Below are 20650 nucleotides of genomic sequence, written 5' to 3'. Positions count from 1 at the left end.
CGCTTTTTTCTATCTCACAGAAACCTCTCGATCATGGTGACTTCTCAATTCATTTTTCAGAGTGCAATATAGGCTGATGCAGACAGATTGTTCAAATCATACTCCTTCCATTTTAGGAGACCTGAAAAGTACTGAAAGGGGGCGAGGTAATTGATTTTGATATGCTTCTCATTGATGGGAAGGTTCGCTGGTTTCTTATTCCAATTAATTCGTTAAGATTTATCACCTTTGATGCTAGAGAACACTTCCATGATGCTTCAATTGTGAAATTGTTGGTGACTTTAACAGTATATCAACATCTCTAACCATTTAAATTTATTACTATTCAGGCTGTGTACTTCTGTAGCGGGGGATCTTTGTCCTCCAGAATATCTTCATATGGTTATATGCTGGTAAGTGAGATATTGTTCTTTCTTTCCTTTTTGTTTTTGACTGTTAAATCCTATATAACTTAACTTCTTTATCTGGTTCTAGATGTCTTTGTACACATGTTACTTGCTGTGTGTTATGTTTCTGATAGCAAGGCTTATTATTTTCCAGCATTTCTAAATTCCAGACAAAATTGTTAACTTTTGACATTTTGCAGCATCCTGATTTGGTTTGGAACTTAAGCTCTTGTCTTGTCATATCTAGCTCATCGACTAGGAAAAATCACTACTCTTCAACTGTCCTATGATCATTTTCCTTTTATAACCAGACTTTTCGTATTCTAATTCACAGGAATGTGCAAATGGCAAGTCGAGCTTGGTAGAGTTACACACTCTCATCTACTTCAGAAACAGTTAAAGATTCTATATTTTTCCCTTAACCCTACTTGATTCTGAAGGCATGGACAGTTAGACAGACTAAGAGAGAGTTATGTGCATTTATGTTGCAGACCCACATATTCAAAAGCAAGAGCTGTAAAAATAACATCCAATGGTTTTATAGTATTCGTACTTTTACTCTCTATTATTTGTTTATTTCACTACAGAAAATTTGTAGCTTCTTGCCTATTCTTCTTATATTTTCATTTTGCCTCCTTAGCCACCATGTTTTCTTACACTGGAAATCGTTGTGTTTTTATTATGCAGCTACGGGATAGGACCTACTTATTTAACAGCAAAAGGTGAGAAAGGGATTGGTGAGTGGTATGTAGACAAGGAGAAGCAGTGCCACAATATCTCAATGACAATGAATACAAGACGAGGTCAAATTCTCAAAGAAGTCATACTTCATCCACCTAGGAGTGTATTCAGACATGAACAACTATATGTTGCTAATTCTGGAGTGACTCAAGGGACATGTCTAAAAATATCAAGGCTTTAAGGAAGAGAGATGTAGGCCAACCAACAGTAGTCAAAGATGCATGTTAATTATATATTTAAAGAGAATGAACTCTTCCATAATATCTACACTTTCCTCTTTAACTTGGTAATTAAAACATAGGTTCCAGAGCTTTTACAATCACTATTATTTGATCACATCAAAACAAAAGACAACCATTACAACCAACACTCTATGTGATTAGAAAAAGAAAACCTAGGCTGTATCTGGAGAAATTATATCATCAATAATAACAGGTCTGGACTACCATGAACGGAAGACAACACACATAATGTTTCCACGTCCGAGAGTCAAATATTACAAACACAAATAAACAACAACAATTGGTCACTGACACTCACAGACTTCCATGCTACAACATCCCATAGCTTGGCCACATGTAACTTCCTTACCCCACACACTCTTCCTCAATCACATGTACACAACTTCCACAACAGCACCAGCTGCACAATATAAGTAGACATTCAGTTTATAGAAATATAGAAACTGTTCAATTATCTAACTAATTATTCTGATTATTTTTTGTTTTTTTGTAAACTGATTATATTTGTTCCAGTTCGGTTCCGGCTTGGTTCTGATGTTTGGTTAATTTTGGACGATTTAGATAAAAAATAGATTATTTTAGTTTTCATATTAAATATCTGGTAATTTGGATAAAATTAAATATTTCAAATAAAAACTATATAGGTAGTTAGATTCTTTCACGTAATTAGGATGATTTATTGAATCGATCAGTGAAAACTATTTATGAGATTCTTCTTTCACCTAACCAATTTTAAAACAAAGTGATATATTACGCTCGCTAATAACTATCAAATATATAAGAAAATTTTCATTCTTTTCAACATATTTGCATCTTCATATATTTGAAAATATTTTATTGACTAAAACCATAAACTTAATTTAAAATTCAATAAAAATAAAACACACGAACCCGGCGCTGCTACATTAGCACTAGTTGTAAAATAAAAAGTACATTTTTATGACACATGTCTAGTGACGTGGGGAAACATTTTAATATAAAAGGATAACTAAAAGGGAGGTTGTATATATTTTATTTCCAACTTCCCATCTCTCTCTCCACTCCTGCCCATTGCTTCCTCTTTGCTTCGTAATTGCTTGAAGGCAAAGACTTTCGCATCGCTCCCTCTATATATCATCGCCACGGAATCTTAAGGAGAGATTATTAGGGGTTTTGATTCGGAATCTTGATCGAGCCATGGAGCGAATAAGCAACGGAGGAATCTTGTACCACGAGGTTCAGGAAGCCAATCTCTGCGCCGTCCACTGCGTCAACACCGTCCTCCAGGGTCCTTTCTTCTCCGAATTCGATCTGGCTGCCGTCGCCTCCGATCTCGACGGCAAGGAGCGTCAGGTCATGCTCGAAGGCTCCGCCGCCGCGGGTACCTTTTCCGCCGGCGATTTCTTCTCCGAGGAGTCTCACAACGTTTCCCTCGGCGGCGATTTCAGCATCCAGGTAACGAATTGCCCGTTTCTAAGATTTAGGGTTTCGATTTCGTGGTGAATAATATAATTGTTGTTATTAAGAATCTCATTTAAATTGTGATTTTGAAGCTGAACCAATTTTAAAGATTTGAACTTTTTATAGCTAAGTGCTACAGATCGAATCAAGTTGATTGCAAAAGTATTGAATTGAGATTAGTGATGGGTGCTAAGCTTGACTTTGATCATTGATTGTCTCGTGTAAGAACTTACAAGTATCTGATCATCTATGGTTCCTGGATAGCTTGATTCAACTAGTGGCTTGTATTTTTTTGATTTGACAGGTCTTGCAGAAGGCTTTGGAAGTGTGGAATTTACAAGTGATCCCGCTCAACTGCCGCGATGCGGAGCCTGCGCAGATCGACCCCGAGCTTGAAAACGCTTTCATCTGCCACTTGCATGACCACTGGTTTTGCATAAGGAAAGTGAACGGAGAGTGGTATAACTTTGACAGCCTCCTCGCCGCACCGCAACACCTGTCGAAATTCTACCTCTCTGCGTTTCTCGACTCTCTCAGAGGCTCGGGATGGAGCATCTTCATCGTGCAAGGAAACTTCCCGCAGGAGTGTCCCCTGTCTTCTTCTGAGGCTTCTAACGGTTTTGGTCAGTGGCTTTCTCCCGAAGACGCAGAGAGGCTGTTAAAGACCACGGGCGCCGTGCGGAGTTCTTCCTCTGCTGCCACTGGAAACAGAACTAGTGATAATGTTGATCAACAGAGACCGTATGAGGCATTGTCGCGGGAGGAAGTGAGGGCTTTTTCGGAGATGGAGGATGATGACTTGAAGGCAGCGATTGCAGCGAGTTTGCTAGATGCTTGTGCTGCTGGTGCTAATCCTGGAGCTGTTGGGACTTCTCAAAGTGAATCTGAGAAACAAAAGTAGCAGAGGAAATAGAGAACAAGGCTTTTCATTGATGTGGGTGAAGGAACATTCACTTGTTTCTTTTTTTTTGTTTTTGTATTTGATATCAACAATTTTACTTACAGAACATAGAAGTTTACACTGGACAGAAACCAATGGGCTTGTGGTATGGTGTTTTGTGTTTGAGTTCTTTTTTGGTAAATCAAACCATCTTTTACTTCTGACAATCTTAAATTTGAGATCCAAACAACCAAGCTTCTTCACTCCAAACTCAGCGTCAGCTTAACCCAAGGCTCTCGTCAGCGGTTGCAGTCTTGCAGATAGGATACTGTAAGAATGTAAGTGTTGGTACAGTTAACAGTGATATAAGAGTGTTGGGGGATAGTGTTTCCGAGTTTTGCTTTCTGTTCTCTTCCTCTGGTCCGAATCAGCATTCCTTCGTTTAAATACTGAAATGCTGAATGTTTCAAATATTTGTTTATATGATCATTTACCAAAATTAAAACAAAATAGATAGATACTTTTCCTTTTCAAGTATATTATACTGCTTCTATTGTTTTGAATTCAGAATTTTTTTTGGGTCAACATTTTTAGTTAAACAATTAATTGAGTTGAAAAAATAAATACACTACTAACTTTGATAATACGACCATATTGTACAGTTGTTAAAAACATGGACTAGAAGGGATTAACACTTTTAGGCTGGAAGGTGATAGATAATAATACATCAAGAGGGGCCAACTCACACTTTCTTTTTTTCCTTAAACAGAGCATATAATAGCTTTGAATTATTATTAGTTTATTATATTCAAATTTGATGACTTTGATGATGATGGTGATGACCCAACTTTAGTCTCATCACCTTTTTTTTTTGTTTTTTTACTCTCTGCTTCTGATTCATGCCGTTCTTTCCTTTTGAGCCTTTGTGATCCATCTGCACTTGATGATCTGTTTCTGACACTATAACTGGGTAACTTCTGGGATCTGAAAGTATCTAAATCCAAGGTGGACTCCTGTTCTTCTAAATGGGTTCTTCTTATTCAGAAAAGTTGTTCAACAGAGAGAGAACAGTACATGAGATTCTGGGAGGTGGCATTGGTAAGTGAATCTATTATCATTACCAAATCCATTACAGAACCTAAGTGAACTCTCTCTTGTGAAAATTTTTCTTCTTACTTTCTTATGAAATGAATCTGCAGTTGCTGATGTGATGTTGTGGAGGAAGAAGAATGTGAGTGTTGGTATAGTCACAGTAACAATAGGATCATGGATGGTGTTTGAGACATTTGCTTATACAATCCTCACTCTTCTTTCAAGTGTTCTTCTCCTCTTGCTCTCTGTTCTCTTCCTCTGGTCCAAATCTGCATCCATCCTCAACAGGTAAAACCACAATTCTCTCTCAAGAGATCAATTGTAACGAAATATTCTTCATCTGTAATTTGTAATTTATATGTCCCTTTGGCACTTAGGCCGTCACCGCCATTACCAGAGTTTCAAGTAAGTGAAGCAATGGCTGAAGAAGCTTCCAAGTTGCTGCGCATCCATCTGAATAAACTGTTTCAAGTCTCGTATGACATTGCAATGGGAAGAGACTCAGAGCTGTTTATCAAAGTAGCAGTTTATCTGTTTCTCATAGCAGTCATTGGAAGCCTCATGGATTTTCAAACACTTTGCCACTCTGGTAAGTAAATATCTCTCGTAGACTTGGACTGGTTTTAAGCTGGAAGATTCATAAAACTGTGGCTGTTGGTTTTGGTTATTTTTGGCAGGGATTTTGGTGGTGATGGCCGTTCCAGCTTTCTATGAGAGATACGAGGATAACATAGATGGATCTATGGTGCTCATCTACAACAAAGCTAAAGAGCTTTACCTGAGATTCAAGATATGGGCTTATCCAGAATATAAGAAACTGAGCTGAGATTGTCTCTTTGTCTCCAGTTCTCTCTTCTTCAGGAGTTTTTGTTTTTGTTTTTTGGTTTCTCAGTTTTGCGCAAGGGAAGAAATTGTATCCTTTTGATAAATGTTTTAACAGTACAGTCTATATCCCAAAAGAAATTTTATTTTGAGCAACCAACATAAATTTATTTTATAGTTTTGCTTGAAAACGACTCTCTATTCCGAAAACAATATTCAATGAAGTTTTGGCCTCTCTCGACCACCGAAATTAAAGAAGAAAACAGTGTTGCTCTTATTCTCTCTCTCTCTCTCTCTCTCTCTGCTTAATGTTCTGTTTCTCAGTGTTTATTGGACTAATCTAGTTCCCGGACATACTTCTTTGCCTGGATCAAAGTATTAGGAACAATGATTAGAAAAAAGAGAGAGACGGGCTCCGTTATTGATTTGATACAGTAAAGTAGCATTAGGTCATTTACCTGTTCAAGGGTCAAAAACATGATGACATTCCATGAGCCAAGACGTCCAAAGTTGGGGATGAAACCCTTGTAGAATGCCATAGGACCCTATACGAACAACAAAAAAAACTCAAAGTCGTAAACATCTTCGTGGTTATGTTCAGAACAAGATTTCCAGAGAGAGCACAGAAGAAGAGATTTGCTTACGTCCGCCTTCAGAGTTTTAACGAAGCAGTCAATAGTGCCTTTGTAAGAAGGATCTCCCATCATTCTCGACTTAACCTGTGCCGCACAACAAGATTCAATAAGAAAACCAGGAAGCATACAGGAAAAGACTCGTGGTCTAATGTCATGTTTAGATGCCATACCACGTCAACGGGGGAACCAATGCAGACAGCAAAGAATCCTGCTCCTAGTCCAGAGAGAATATGTGTGACAACGTTATCAGTGAAACCTGGAATCTTCAAGATTGTCTGAAAGAGAAAGAAAAAACAAATAACAAGAACGTTGGTTAATAAAATATCAGGTTAGCCAAGAGAAGCAAGGGGATGTTTGTTCCATACCTGCTTCACTTGATCGTAACTCGCTAGTTCAGCAGCATTGATGATTGCGTTTCTGGCAACGTTAGGTCCAAGACCAGTCCAAAGAGCTCGAACTCCTTCCTGTTAGTGCCAAATTAAACAGATATGAAGCAGAGCTTAAGCAAACTTAATACATAACCGTAATTTCCATGGCGGGATAAATACCTGTCTAACAATAGTTGAATACGCATTCAACGATCCAGAATACCGTTTTGGCACACCTGCAGGTAGTTTCCCTTCAGCCTGAAGTCTAACTTTCACAAGATCTGTGGGGTTCGCCACCATGATACCCAGCGCACCTAAGATTTACACAACAACAATAACAATAACAAGCCAGTTGTCAAAGATGGAAAGAAAGATAATTTCTTCGAAGAGAACGCTCACCTGTTGTCAAACCAGCAAGGATTTTCTTGCTCAACGGAACATCACCTACATGATCTTTCCCAACGTACAAGTTTTTGACCTAAGCAAAACAACAATTTTGGTTTAAGCCTTACGACGACTAAGCACGTTGTCTAGAGCCAGAAAAAAAGTAGAATCTGAAACTCACCGGCTCATACATTCCGATCCTTAGACCACCAAACAAGCATTGGCGATGCAATCCAGGAACAACACCTTTCCATAGCGAACGAAGCCCTTCTTCCCTTGCAATGGTACCAACAGTTCCCAGCAATCCTCGATACTTAGGGAGAGTGAGATCTCCAGCTACGGCAGACTTTTGAAGCTGAAGCCTAACCTTCGCAGTGTCCAACGGAATCGTACACACCTGATCCACAGTTTAACACAACACAAAAGCAACACATAGCTAAGCAGAGGACACAGTTTGCGTTTAGCATTATTATGATCGCAAAGAATCATATCCAAAGGCATGATTTCACATCGTCAATCCAAACGCTGAGAAAACTCAATCCTAGCCACAGATCTGACCGTTGAAATCGAATCAGTTCCATAGAAACTAAACATGAGCACATGATATATATATATATATATATATATATATATATAGAATCTAATAACGCGATGAGTCTAGACATACGATGACAAGACCAATCGAGTATTTTCCATGGAAAATTCGCAATACATTTGCGCGCGAGAATCGAAGCGTGGAAAATTCGCAGAAAGTACCTCGGCGACGCAGGCAGCGAAGGCGCTGCAGGCGAATGTTTTGGGCAGCGAAAGGTCGGATTTGCTATCGGCTACCATCTTCGACGATCCAGAAAAGATACGAGGGAGTTAGGGATTTCGAGTCTCGGCAAGTGCGACGACGGCTACGCAACTTGACGTCGAGAGTTTCAGTTGGGAAAGAAAGATCGTCTCCTCTCTCTCTCTTCGCACTGCTACGAAATGAACAAAAGGTAATGGGCGGCCCAATTTAGAAGCGCTTTATATATATATATTAATATATTTCCAGGTGTGTGTGTGTCACACTAATCATCCACTAAGATTGATTCTTCGTTGTGATTAACTTGAAAAAGGTCAAACAAATGCTGACACCACGCCACGCTAGACTAAAGATTTTTATCACTCTTAATTATCCCCGTATTTCTTATGTTAAGCGCGGGTATTTATCAAATCTCCACATGCTTCATTCCAAAAGAGAACTTATATTTATATGAAAATTTAATCGAAATAATTTGTTACTCATATCAGAATAAGAATATGAGTAAGTGGAAAAAGTAGAGCAAAATAGAAAGATTTTTTTTTTGTCCCACATCAATTTTGTTAAAAAGATATTTTTATTCCATAATTTCTTAAAATATAAATAACAAGAAATTATACGCATCAAATATTTTTTATAAATGGTATAATTTTTAAAGAACAAGAAGAAATTGATTATTCCCCTCCATTTCTTATATCTTCCTTGGTTTGAAAATGTGCATTAAACACCTCCCTTGTTTTATATCTATCTTATTAAAACATAAACATTATGTTGGACCTAACATTTATTTTGTAAGTTTTTAAATTAAATACACATTTATACTTTATAGTTAAATCTACATTAAATCACTAATGTTCCTTTCTTTATACTATTATCTATGTTTCCAAACAATATACTTATTTCTTTATACTACTATCAATGTTTCCAAACAATATATTTTTATAATACTATCAATTTTTCCAAACAATACAATAATTAATCATATTATTTTATATTTATCATTTTCTCTTTAAAATTTTGTAGAAACGTCATATTTTAATAAATTGCAAAATAATGAACTTTAAAATTTGGATTATAAGATTACAAATTATGAAACTATTACAATTTAAATCTAATTAGATTACATATCGGTCATCCATCAGTTCAATCGGTTAGTCTCGGTTTTTAGTGATTTTTTAATATGAATATTTTAAAAACCAAAATTGAATTGTCAGATCTCCGGATTAACGGGTATAGTCACAATTGGGTTGAATTTAAAAACACTGATTTAAATGCAAAAGTATTTTAAATACACACTCTTTTAAAAATTACCAAAATATTTGTTAAGTTATTAGTGAAATTTTTTATCGTAAAATATTCCGCGCTTCCAAAGTGCGGGTCAAAATCTAGTTCATATAATATACGGAAAGCAACACAATGATATATGTTACATGCTAGACAGGTGCATGGCAGAAATTAAATTTATTTCCCTTATTTATTTATGGGGAAATTTTGTATTTTAACATGTCTAATGTTCATCATATCAGAAACTCTAGCAGTTTCATTAGTTTAACAATCGTGAAATGCCATTGGATTAAATATTTTTTAGATGCGAAGAAAAAGTCAATGGTTATAGTATAGCAATGTGCATCTAAGTGTATTATATTGTATGACTAGTGGTATTCCGGCGCTACGCGCCGGGTTCCTACATTTTATTTTTATATAAACTTATTCTTATATAAATTTACAATTCATTTTGTGGTCTTAGTAAATAAATATGTTCATAAATATGAAAATGGAAATTTGTCGAAAATGAGAATTTATGATCTATTTGATAGTGGTTAATAACCATATTATATTATTTTGTTTGAAGTTTCTTAATTCAAAGTGGAATAGTATGTAACTAAATGATTCAATAAAAAATTAAAAAATAAAACCGATAATTATAACAAAGTTAATTTAATTGGAATGGAAACATAAAGTAAAGTTGATGTTTTGTTTAGAGAATATATTTATCATGTTAAGTACCATGTTTTTAGTATATAGAATGAACGACACCTGAAATTCTATTTTTTAGATTAATCTTAATTTAGACGTTTGTAATGAAGTTTTGTTTATATATTTTTCTTATTTGGTTTTTGTTAAGGAACTCATACTGCCAATGGAACATATTAGCAAATGAGGAAACTTTTTTGGAAATTAAAACGAACATCAAGAACAGTACGTAGATGAAACTGAAAACGAAACAGCTCATATTTGTATGAAGCAAGATCAATGCAGCGGAAATAGAAAGTATGACCGCAAGCAAGAGAAGATAGATAAGTTCTATTATTCTAATTTCTGAAACATGCAGTGCATATATTGTTTTCTTCTTATGTGATTGAAGGCCTATTAATTATCTTAAGATTGTTAATGATATGGTCGACGTCAAGTTTTGCAGTCACATTTTAGTTGTAGTCTATGATAGTAAGAGTAATTTGAAGATCATCAATTTTGTTATTGTCTTCGGCTGTTAGTAAGTTTTTAATTAATAAATTACGGTTGATATTCAACACATAAATAACAAATTATTGTTTTTGTTTTATATTTTTGGATTTATTTGTATTAATATTTTTAAATTTTTTATTTTAAACTTATTATGTTTAAATAATATGAAAAGTAGGAATTGATTCCTTGTATTTTTTGTGAAACATTTTCTAGACACCTTACAAATATAATATTGCTTTTAGAAATATATGTACTCATTATTTAAAATGTTAATATATTAGAGAAATAACTTCTGATATTTTTATCTTATCTTATTATTTATAAACAAATATATTTATACTTTGAAATTTTTATTATAATTTATTATTAAAATGGTTTTATTTATTTATTGGATATTCTTGTTTTATCCAAAATAGTATATATATAATGTTTTAGATTATTCCCAGTAAAATTATATGCTAACGAAAGTTCCCTTGTGGAAGTCAATCCCGTCGTTCTTTTGAAACTTCATTCGTTGATAATGTGTGTTTTGAATGTTTACTTCTAATCAGATCGTGTTGGTGAATAAAATTCTTTCAGTTACTGATTCATCAACTTGGACCTCTCAAGAAATAGAAAGTAAAGACAATGAGTTGTTTAAGGTGAACGTTATTCTATAATACATATTTTTGTCTATTATATATTTTTTTAATTCTTGTCTGTTATCATTCCCCTTGGTTCTATAAAACACAGGTGAATGAATGTCTTACAACCTTCGCGAAAGCCTAGGTGGGCCTTTTGGTCCATCATCGATAGCTGTATAGATAAACGTTCTCATGTCATCATTTTCTTTTAATTGTTGCAGTCTGTATACCAAAGTAAGAATGAGTGCAGGAGGTGGTAGTCAAAAATAACCGGGCTGCAGAAGAATTATATCAGTGATGTGCTTTATTGAACTCGCATTTACAGTTTTTCACAGCCCCATAATGGTTGCCATTGTTAAGATTCTATAGTGGTAGAAGAAGAATCACAACCAGAGATTTTTTGGGTTAATGCTAGTGGTTAATGCTTGGCATAGAAGTTATACGAAATTAGTTACAGAACAAAAGTCCACTCCGGAGTCTGGAAAGAAGATGGTAATCACCTTCGATTTTGGGGTTAATGCTGGCTCCACACCCACCGCCGTCGTGAAATTGGCTGGCTTGGACGTCAAAAAAACTGACACAAACAATGAAAGAGCGGTAAGAAACTTGTATTTACCACATGCTTAAACACTTGCTGAAGCTGTGAGTAAGGATGATTACCACGGGCTTACACGTAGTAGTCGGCGAATCTTTAACCAAAGCGTTTGCCAAATTTCTTAAATATCTTGCGCAGACCAATGGCGTTCAACTCAACGAATACCAGAAGTTGTAGAAGATCTCTTCCAACATCTCTTTATGATTCTCGTAGGTGAACAATTTTGATATGTCTGGCTGCGCAAGTACATCATCATGCGTTCCCTCAGTGTGGCTAGTTTTCCTGCGAGCAACCCTTGTTGTTCCAACATGAAAAGGACAGTTTTCTCAATCTGCAAGACGATGAGTTAGTTTTAATATCAGGGAGTTCCTATCTCATCATCAAAATGGTAAATTTTTTGTCTAGCAAAGGGCAGTTTTTTAAAAAAATCGTAAAGTGGAAAGGAGAGAGAAGAACAGATTCAAGCAATGCTTGACACATTCTAAGTTAGTAAGACTAAACAATCCCTTCAAACCCATCAAGACATACATAATCTTCCTAAGGTGCTTTTCTTAATAAGACATAAAGTCCAGGGTTAAACATATAGATAAGATACCTGAAACTCCAGGACCTAGCGTATGCTCTTGACCCATCGTCTGAAAGTGTAGTAGTTGCACATAAGCTGCATCCCACAATACTCAGCTGGTTAGGGTCTTAGATATCAAACTAAAAACGAAATAAGTTTTCTGTTTCTCAGGTTATGAAGTTCTTGGACTGCATGTGTCTTTACGAAAACAAATGATGTGATAGAAAGAGAAGTAATGGAGGAGACCTGGTGATCTTCGCCTAAGTCCACCATCCACCAGGAAGATATACTTTTGTCTTCCATCCAAGGCCCTGCAAAGGAGGTACCCTGAAGCCAATAAATAAGTTGAAATTCATATGATTTTGATTGGATTTACTTGTAGAAGCAAGGATATTTTATAGTTCAAGCCAAGTTGCAATCATATAAAAAGAACAATCTTTGGTGGACCATACGACGTAGAGGTTTGAAGCTAAAGCCTTCGGATAAGTTACTCTTGAAGTGGGACTGCTGGATGTAATGATGATTTTCTGTTAACATTGAGAAATTCAAAGCATAAGGAACTCTTGCTCCAGTTAAATTCCTTCTCATGGTTCTTGCAAGACGACTTAAACAATCTCCTTCACCGACCTACCTGCTCACACCACAACAAAAAACACAACTTTGTCTAAAATTCATTCGTTCTTTTTTTCCGTTTGCAGTTGCCAAATCTATTTGCATACCTTTCTCGGTACCAACGTCGAAGATTCTAAATTTGTGGGGCTTAGGCTTTTTAAGAGCTTTAGTTATGCAAGTTCCATGAAGGGTCTTGTAGCAGTTCGTTCCTTTAATATGCGGGAAAAAAAAATTAAAATTACACAAAGTTTGGTATGTAGTGAATGTAACACAAAGCAAAGAGAGCAACATGTCAACACATAAGAAAAAAAACAATTACAGCAAGAAAAGTTCTTACATTCTCATCGATGATATTTCTGATGAGGTCTCCACTGGTGATATTTCTGGCCTCCCAAAAATGCAGCAGACGCACATCGGCGGTGTTAGAGCATCGGCCGGCTCTGAGATCAGCAAGCAGAGTGTATGAAGACATGGAAATCGATTGCTGGGAATAAGAGTCCTTTCTGATATTGTGTGAGGTGCGCTCATTGCAGCAGGAGGAGACCGATATTTATAGGGAAGCCTTCTTTGGGTTTTTAAGGAAGACAAAGAGGTATTTTTAAGTCGGGTTGGATGAAACGATTAAAGCCGGAGTAAAGAGGTGATTAATTGAAAGGGGAGACGTTACTGATCAACGCCGCCGACTGAAATTTGAGGATCTCATCGGGGAGATCGCAGGGGTGTGAGGAAGACGAAGTGACGACAGGAAGAGGGTTGATGGAGAGATGGGCCTGGGCCTGTTTCACAATCAAAGAGGAAGCGCGATTTAAAAAAAAAAAGAATAGAGCAATGAGGTCGCGACACGTGTCGCAAAATGCCCCATCTTAGAAAGGCGACGTGGACACATTAAACTGCCAGAAAAGTCTGTTTTATAGTATAAGATTCAACTTTGAATGTTAGTCATTAATTATCGTGATAACATGTGGATCATATATGTTCATATTCTCACTTCTATTATGATACATCATACATGTGAGGTGTAAAATGATTAAAGCCAGACTAGCCAGTGTTGTAAAGGAATAGAGAGAGCTATTATGTGTTTTAATTTTATGGGTTTCATCGAGATTAGAGTTAATGTACTCTTTGTAGCCATCGAGATTACTCTTTTTTGTAGCCATCGATGTTGAACTTGAAAGTTGAAACCAGTTTCTTGCTTCGATTCACTTGTAGAAGCTATTCGTTCTTAAACTCGTCCCCTCTTTCGTTTGATCTTGGTTTATAAGAGACAAAGAAACAAACGAGAAAACACGACGAACTGTTTACCCAATGTTCATTTCTCTTCTCAACCGATACATAATTATACTCACTAAAAGACAGAATATTTCTGACGATGCACTAAGTTCTGATGATTCTGAAAACTTGAACTACTGTCTTTTACAACGATTCTTTACTCTTTCGCAGATCGCAGTATTCACTGTCTTTGCTAAACCTCTCTAAGCTAACATAGCTTCAAGTTTAGATCAACTGAACTAATAGGCTAATAAACGAAAGAGTACGCACGCGTACATACACATGTGTGACCCCAACCGAGTAAAGTAACTAAACCGGACTTGAACCAAATCCTATTAGTTAAACCGTTCAATAATCCGAACGCTCCATTTCCCTTATAGGCTCTTTTTGTGCAGTCTCATTGCACCATCAGTCGAGATTAGAGTCGAGTCGTTTTGTGTTAAGGAAATCGAGGAAGTAGGATTAGGAAGTTTCACTCGATTAGTTTATGTATAAGCAATAATAATAGCAAAAACTAATACAAAATTTTATGTGTGTCTGAAAAATATTAAACAATACTCTTTATGTATCATTTTAAATGATGTTTAAGATTCTTACCCAAATATTAAGAAAATACTATAAATTTTAATATAATTTATCTTAGTTATATAAAAATCATATTAGCTAAAACTAGTTTAACCAACAAAAATAGCACATTAGTTTGTAATTGATCATAAATTTTGAATAATATTAAATTTTATTTAAACTAGTGAAGACATCGATTATAATGAAACAAAATAAAAAAAATTTAAACATCACCTGAAATGATATAGATGAAGTAATATTTAAAAATAAATTTAACTCAATTCTCACAGAATTAGAGTTTGTTTAAATATTAAATGAAAATATAATAGAATACAGATGTTATAATTGAATTCACAAAAACCTAACCATAATTCACCAATTAAATCACATGTGTTAATAACATACGGGATGAATGAGTTCACAAAATTATCCACAGTTTACACCCAAAAAAAAGTTATCCATGAGTTACAAAAATAGAAGAAAAACGAAATGGTTAGAAGAGTCACACAGAAAATATAAACAAACGCACATGCCAACATAAAAGCTGACAAAAAGGAACGAAGATTCGGCGTCTCAGCTTCGCCAAAGTTCACGGTGACGGTGGCTGCTTATAGAGAAGAAGAAGAAAGTCAGAACGTGGCCACGTAACCCTCCCTCCAAGACTAATCATCCCTCTCTCTCTCTCTCTCTTCAATTTTCTAACTCTGAACTCCCTTTTACCGGTGACGATATGTCGGTCGCCGGAGCGATTAACCCCTCACCCGCTGCACCAGTCCCAGCCGGACCAACCACCACGACCCGCCGCCGTGTGGACGTAGTCTCCGAACGACCGTTGAACCCCGCCGATTTCTGCAGTACAGTCAATTCAACCACCGGTAACGAATCGACGGATTTGGACGGCGGAGATACGAGCGGCGGTCAAGACGCCGCATCTTCGGAAGGTTCCTCCTCCTCTACCGGATCTCACTACCACCACGATCACTTCCACCGGTTCCACAACCACCCGGCGATTCACTACCTCTTCCCCCGTAAATTCCGATCTCAAGGAGGCGGCGGCGGCGGCGGTGGATCGGGGACTGTAGTGGGGCAAGGGTTTAGATCTGGTAAAAACGAAGGGCGTCGGATCCTGGGTCTCCTCATGGCTCTCGCTGTCGCGTCAGTGTTCCTCAGGGTCTACCTTATAGGCGGCGTGCGCGTGGTCGACCACGCGCGGTTGAGCGAGTTCGTTGTCGTTAGATCGCTCCGTGACGATCTGTCGATGGCGAGACGCGAAGTTGCGGAGAACCAAGCTTCGTCTCAGCCAATGCGCGTCCTCGAAAAGCTTCCCGTGAGTTTTTTTGTTATCTCTCTTTTCTCTTAACATTTAGGGATCTTAACGAAACTAATCTTTGTGAATAATACTGTTGTTTTCTCCTATAATTGTTGTTTTTGGATATAGCCAAGAGGTTCTTAAGCCCGTAGATCCGAACCATGTAATTTAAACTTTCAGACTCGTTTTCATCGGGATTTGAACATGTGACATCTTAGACCCCTTCCCTAGTACGTAATTCAAGAGTTTTAGCCATTAGATTGACTTGTTACTGGTTGTTTTCTCTTGATCACTAATTTAATCTTTTAATTAGGTCAGTGCTTAGGATCGAATCTTGTTGTTGTGTGCTGTGTTGCGTTGTGTCGCCTGCTGAATTTCGGGAAAATTGTAACTTAGTTGACGAGTTTGAGTGATGTTAATGTTTGCACTGAGGGGGAGATGAAGGAGAAGTGGGTTAGGTAGAAGATTGAATTCTTTGATGATATCATAAGTGGATGATTAATGTTTCGGTGGCGCTAGAATATTCTGAAATGAAATTCGTTTTTATGAGCTCTTGGAGGAAGACTTTGACGAACACTAATAGTCAATTGATTTGAGTGGGACTTTACGTGGATCATCACTTTCCTACAGTTTCAGTTGACCTTAGGTTCGGCAAAGTGTATGGCCTTTTTATTTTTTTTGTTGTGGCATAGTTTGAGATGTCTTAGATTGAAAAACTTTTGATTTTTATCTAAAAGTTCCTGAAAGATCCCAGTTGATATGCGTTTATAATAACAGTTCATGTAACCGTTGAGTAGATGTACACTCTTCAGTTACAAACTTTGATTTCTGTTACTGTGTGGTTTCGTTTGTTTAGTTAAGTAACCTTGTTGAATTTTCCACGTAGTAAATTTAAGGTACGAGAGATTTTGTTGATCACTGTAATCTGAGGTAGTACAGATTGAGAACGAGCTTATATTCTTTCCTCTGTTTTGTTGTAAAGGAAGACACCTCTTTCCTTTCTGACTTTATTTCTGAGGATCTGATTGTTTTGGCTGTTGCTATTTACAGATTCCAGAGATTTGGCAGAAACCTGAAAGCGGGCAGTATCGCCAATGTGTGGCTCGTCCTAAGAACAAGACGAGTATGTTGTGTGCTTTTCTTACTGTATCTGAGTTATCAAGATCTTGTTTATTTTCCTGGAATGAGGATCTGATATACGTCTTTGTCCAGGACTGGGCCAAGAAACCAATGGGTATCTTATAGTACACGCCAATGGAGGATTGAATCAGATGAGAACAGGGGTGAGTTCTCACTTCTATGGTATTTTAGAAGGTTTTGGTCTCATGATTCTCCACAGTGAACTTCTTTTGAATTACTGCTCTTTGTTCGTTTTGACCAAAATGCAGATATGTGACATGGTTGCTGTTGCCAAGATTATGAATGCAACTCTTGTTCTTCCTCTTCTCGACCACGAATCTTTCTGGACTGACCCGAGGTAACTTCCTAATATTGTACCAATCTTATTGATGATATCACCAGATATTACTAGAAAACAAATGGAATGCTGATAAATATTCTTTGTATGCAGCACGTTCAAAGATATTTTCGACTGGAGAAACTTCATGAATGTACTGAAACACGATGTTGACATTGTAGAGTATTTGCCTCCTGAGTATGCCGCCATGAAGCCTCTTCTCAAAGCCCCTGTTTCTTGGTCAAAGGTGTGTGTTCATATTAGTGAAGTCTTTCTTGGTTACCATTTTGTGCTCTCCTATCTCTGTTCCTATATGGATTTTAGAGTTATCTACCTTCTTAAATTCATAATTTAAAATGCAGGCTAGTTACTACAGAAGCGAAATGCTGCCACTTCTTAAACGCTACAAGGTGTTAAAGTTCATGCTTACCGACTCACGGCTTGCTAACAATGGCTTGCCACCATCGATCCAAAGACTGAGATGTCGTGCTAATTACAAGGCACTAGTGTACACGAAAGAGATCGAGGACCTCGGAAAGGTATTGGTTAACCGTTTAAGAAACAACAGTGAGCCGTATATCGCTCTGCATTTGAGGTAAATCCAGCATTTCTTTTTCTTGTTGTTGTCAGAAAGGGAAATTATCTGGATCTTGGTTCTGAGTCGAATGAGTTTTGAATTTGCAGATACGAGAAGGACATGCTTGCCTTTACAGGTTGCAGCCACAATCTTACATCTGAGGAAGCCGAAGATCTGAGAATCATGAGGTACAATGTCAAACACTGGAAGGAGAAAGAGATTGATAGCGCAGAGAGACGGATCCAAGGCGGATGTCCTATGTCTCCGCGAGAAGCAGCCATATTTCTTAAGGCAATGGGATATCCATCCTCCACTACTGTATATATCGTTGCTGGTGAAATCTATGGAAGCAAGAGCATGGATGCTTTCCGTGCAGAGTACCCAAATGTCTTCTCTCATTCAACTCTTGCGACTGAAGAAGAGTTAGAGCCTTTCAGTCCTTACCAGAACCGGCTTGCTGCGTTGGACTATATCGTGGCCCTTGAAAGCGATGTTTTTGTGTATACATACGATGGAAATATGGCTAAGGCAGTACAAGGGCACAGAAGGTTTGAAGGGTTTAGAAAGTCGATAAATCCAGACAGGTATAAAACTTTTCGTTTTGATTTATTGTTCCTTGCTCTCAGTGGTTGTTTGCTGATTTGTTCTGTGTGATTGTTTCAGGTTGAATTTTGTTAGACTGATAGATCATTTTGATGATGGCTTCATATCTTGGGAAGAGTTTGCTTCAGAGGTTAAGCGACTAAACAGAGACAGGATTGGAGCGCCATATGCGAGACTGCCTGCTGCACTTCCCAGGCTAGAGGAGAATTTCTATGCGAATCCACAACCCGATTGCATCTGTACCAAGTCTCATTCTGGCAGCTCTGGAAAAAAATCAAGTCTAAGAACGGAGACAAAGACATGGAACAAGAGTGCTTTAAAATAGCGTTCTCAAAAACAGTTCTGAGAGATTCCCACGTCAAACACTGCAGGATCAGGACACAGAACAACCTGCTTCGAGTTTATAGCGTTTTTGTACAACATAGGTAAAGAGGTAACCCGAGTTCTGCTCAGAGAGCTTGTAGAATCGATTTTCCTTACAGAAATAGCATCAAGACTTGGATCACAGCTATAGAGCATTTTTGGGGACTCTGCACGGTTATCTGAGCAGAACCAAACATAGACTTCATTAGGGTATCATGTTCTCACCACCCTCTCACATTGTTGTTATCAGTGAACTCAAAAAAAAAAAGATTGTACATTGGATTACAGTTTTGAAATCAGTATACATCTCACATTGTTCAAAAAGATTTAGTACAAGAAGATCAGTTCTTGGTCTTTCTAACTACCACATTGATGGAACATAAACTTGCTCTTTCAAATTCTGTGTCGCGCTTTCAGTTGGGAAGCCTCTAACCGCACCAATTGTCCACTGCGATATGATCCCGGCAGCAACTGCGAACCGGAGCTGTCGCTCCAACACATCTTGGTCCTCAAACATCTCAGGACACGTCGTTAGCTTCCTCATAATGCCTGCAACAACAGCATCACCAGAACCCGTCCTATCGCAGGTGAAAGGAGTAATGAGCACATCTTCCGTCCCAACCACAACACCATCAAACTTAGGAGTATAGTAATGTAGCCGAAGTGTTCCATCAGTCACAACCAACAGCTTCAGATCGTCGTGCCACAACGGCTTGATTTCCTCAGGTGTGTAATGGTAATAGTCTCTCCGGTTCTTAGTCTGCTCGAAATCCTCAGCAAAGTACTGCGGCGTGTAGTTCCTTCTCCTCTCGTAGTACTCTTCATCGAGTAGAAACTCAAGCTCTTGCTGCGAAACTTCTATGATGTTCGCTTCATCCCATGCTTTCTTGATCAGCTTCCTAGTCTCGTTTCGTGATCTCCATAACGGTAACGGAAGATTCAAATCAAAGAAAATAAGCCCTCCGAACTTCTTGGACCATTGTATTGCCTTGAACAGAGTTGATTGCATTGTAGGTGACGTCAACACCTCTGAATTAAAATGAAAAATCCTTGCCTGCATTGTAATAAAACAGCTTAATAGCCATCACACAGGTACTCTCAAGCTATCATGTCAGTCCTAAACCCTAAAGTGAAAGACTTTTACCTCTTTCAGCACGGCTAAGTTCAGCTCCGAAGCAACAAGCGAGTCCTCGGGCGGCTCCATCACCGTCTCGGCCTTCATCTTCCCATCCTCAAACCTAATCTTGACGCGAGCGCAAGCAGTACTCGAACCCTCATCGAACTTCACAGCCCTCGTCTGAACCCTCTCCTTGTTCATCATCAAAACCAGCTCCTCCCCGTACTCATCTCCGCCCACTTTCCCCATGAACGCAGCCCTACCTCCCAACCGAACATGCGAGATCGCCACGTTCGACGGCGGACCTCCCGGAGCCCGCCCGAACTCCGGCGGATCCCACTGCAGCATCTTCCACTGCGAGTAGATGTCGGGGTGCATCGGGTTGTCGTGGACCCGCACCACGGGAACGAACTCCTTCTGCACGGCTCCGAAGCAGCAGACGAGGGGAGGGTCGTCGTACGGAAAGTCCATCCCGTCGTCGTAATCCACTAGGGCCGGATCCGAATCGGGGTTCGTCTCTTGGGGAGTAACCGTCGAGGTTTGCTTCTTCTTCTGCCTCCCTTTGCGAGTAGGTTGTTTCGCGGTTTCAGCCGCTGATGCTCCACTAATCGAAGCTTTGGGAGATGGGAATAATTGCCTCCGAGTGTGAGATACTATATCCCTGCGATGTATGGTTGAATCGAAATGGTGAAGGTGAGGAAAGAGATGAAGTGAAGCCATGAGAGAGGGGTTTGTTAGTTGTTACTTCGAT

General features: G+C 38.1%; 5 protein-coding genes and 1 long non-coding RNA gene across 8 annotated transcripts; 3 read left to right on the top strand and 3 right to left on the bottom strand.

Moving 5' to 3' along the window:
• The first annotated feature begins 2389 nt into the window (after positions 1-2389).
• LOC108862935 (ataxin-3 homolog) lies at positions 2390-3908 on the top strand. The gene is made up of 2 exons (XM_018637206.2): positions 2390-2803; positions 3114-3908. The coding sequence occupies exons 1-2, from the start codon at positions 2546-2548 to the stop codon at positions 3708-3710; spliced, it is 855 nt and encodes a 284-aa protein (XP_018492708.1). The 5' UTR covers positions 2390-2545; the 3' UTR covers positions 3711-3908.
• Positions 3909-4497: 589 nt separating this feature from the next.
• Positions 4498-5793, top strand: LOC108862936 (reticulon-like protein B12). Its single transcript, XM_018637207.2, has 4 exons — positions 4498-4787; positions 4889-5069; positions 5159-5370; positions 5459-5793. The coding sequence occupies exons 1-4, from the start codon at positions 4715-4717 to the stop codon at positions 5605-5607; spliced, it is 615 nt and encodes a 204-aa protein (XP_018492709.1). The 5' UTR covers positions 4498-4714; the 3' UTR covers positions 5608-5793.
• LOC108862934 (mitochondrial uncoupling protein 1) lies at positions 5731-7980 on the bottom strand. The gene is made up of 9 exons (XM_018637205.1): positions 7747-7980; positions 7172-7387; positions 7006-7084; positions 6787-6920; positions 6604-6702; positions 6409-6513; positions 6248-6322; positions 6062-6148; positions 5731-5968 (listed from the first exon to the last, which is right to left on the bottom strand). The coding sequence occupies exons 1-9, from the start codon at positions 7822-7824 to the stop codon at positions 5939-5941; spliced, it is 903 nt and encodes a 300-aa protein (XP_018492707.1). The 5' UTR covers positions 7825-7980; the 3' UTR covers positions 5731-5938.
• A 3173-nt stretch (positions 7981-11153) lies between these two features.
• LOC108861307 (uncharacterized) lies at positions 11154-13434 on the bottom strand. Of its 3 annotated transcripts, none has more exons than XR_001950848.2 (7): positions 12979-13434; positions 12749-12850; positions 12482-12660; positions 12276-12356; positions 12060-12125; positions 11530-11795; positions 11154-11443 (listed from the first exon to the last, which is right to left on the bottom strand). It is a non-coding gene; the product is annotated as an uncharacterized LOC108861307 (long non-coding RNA). The 3 variants fall into 3 exon arrangements; XR_001950847.2 differs by having other exon boundaries at positions 12276-12340; positions 12979-13433; XR_008945823.1 differs by having other exon boundaries at positions 12276-12660.
• A 1493-nt stretch (positions 13435-14927) lies between these two features.
• Positions 14928-19106, top strand: LOC108861301 (O-fucosyltransferase 28). Its single transcript, XM_018635140.2, has 8 exons — positions 14928-15801; positions 16834-16906; positions 16996-17066; positions 17172-17260; positions 17354-17486; positions 17602-17834; positions 17924-18400; positions 18480-19106. Exons 1-8 carry the CDS (start codon positions 15205-15207, stop codon positions 18742-18744), a joined length of 1938 nt encoding a protein of 645 aa, XP_018490642.1. The 5' UTR covers positions 14928-15204; the 3' UTR covers positions 18745-19106.
• Positions 19043-20625, bottom strand: LOC108861302 (fructokinase-like 1, chloroplastic). The gene is made up of 2 exons (XM_018635141.2): positions 19927-20625; positions 19043-19836 (listed from the first exon to the last, which is right to left on the bottom strand). The coding sequence occupies exons 1-2, from the start codon at positions 20617-20619 to the stop codon at positions 19144-19146; spliced, it is 1386 nt and encodes a 461-aa protein (XP_018490643.1). The 5' UTR covers positions 20620-20625; the 3' UTR covers positions 19043-19143.
• Between the last annotated feature and the right edge of the window lie 25 nt (positions 20626-20650).

This window comes from Raphanus sativus, chromosome 5 (genome assembly GCF_000801105.2).
Source record: "Raphanus sativus cultivar WK10039 chromosome 5, ASM80110v3, whole genome shotgun sequence".
NCBI classification, from domain to species: Eukaryota; Viridiplantae; Streptophyta; class Magnoliopsida; order Brassicales; family Brassicaceae; genus Raphanus; species Raphanus sativus.
Note: the sequence above shows the minus strand (reverse complement) of the source record. Positions and strands in the feature narration are given on the sequence as shown.

Bases quoted from the DNA above. Each gene is read 5' to 3' on its own strand.
- LOC108862935 (XM_018637206.2), top strand. From the start codon at position 2,546: ATGGAGCGAATAAGCAACGGAGGAATCTTGTACCACGAGGTTCAGGAA. The intron at 2,804-3,113 runs GTAACGAATTGC...TTGATTTGACAG, and splicing joins GCGGCGATTTCAGCATCCAG to GTCTTGCAGAAGGCTTTGGA.
- LOC108862936 (XM_018637207.2), top strand. From the start codon at position 4,715: ATGGGTTCTTCTTATTCAGAAAAGTTGTTCAACAGAGAGAGAACAGTA. The intron at 4,788-4,888 runs GTAAGTGAATCT...ATGAATCTGCAG, and splicing joins GATTCTGGGAGGTGGCATTG to TTGCTGATGTGATGTTGTGG. The intron at 5,371-5,458 runs GTAAGTAAATAT...TATTTTTGGCAG, and splicing joins TCAAACACTTTGCCACTCTG to GGATTTTGGTGGTGATGGCC.
- LOC108862934 (XM_018637205.1), bottom strand. From the start codon at position 7,824: ATGGTAGCCGATAGCAAATCCGACCTTTCGCTGCCCAAAACATTCGCC. The intron at 6,921-7,005 runs GTGAGCGTTCTC...TGTAAATCTTAG, and splicing joins CCTTGCTGGTTTGACAACAG to GTGCGCTGGGTATCATGGTG. The intron at 6,149-6,247 runs GTAAGCAAATCT...TTGTTCGTATAG, and splicing joins TTAAAACTCTGAAGGCGGAC to GGTCCTATGGCATTCTACAA.
- LOC108861301 (XM_018635140.2), top strand. From the start codon at position 15,205: ATGTCGGTCGCCGGAGCGATTAACCCCTCACCCGCTGCACCAGTCCCA. The intron at 17,835-17,923 runs GTAAATCCAGCA...TTGAATTTGCAG, and splicing joins TATATCGCTCTGCATTTGAG to ATACGAGAAGGACATGCTTG. The intron at 18,401-18,479 runs GTATAAAACTTT...TGATTGTTTCAG, and splicing joins AAGTCGATAAATCCAGACAG to GTTGAATTTTGTTAGACTGA.
- LOC108861302 (XM_018635141.2), bottom strand. From the start codon at position 20,619: ATGGCTTCACTTCATCTCTTTCCTCACCTTCACCATTTCGATTCAACC. The intron at 19,837-19,926 runs GTAAAAGTCTTT...ATTACAATGCAG, and splicing joins ACTTAGCCGTGCTGAAAGAG to GCAAGGATTTTTCATTTTAA.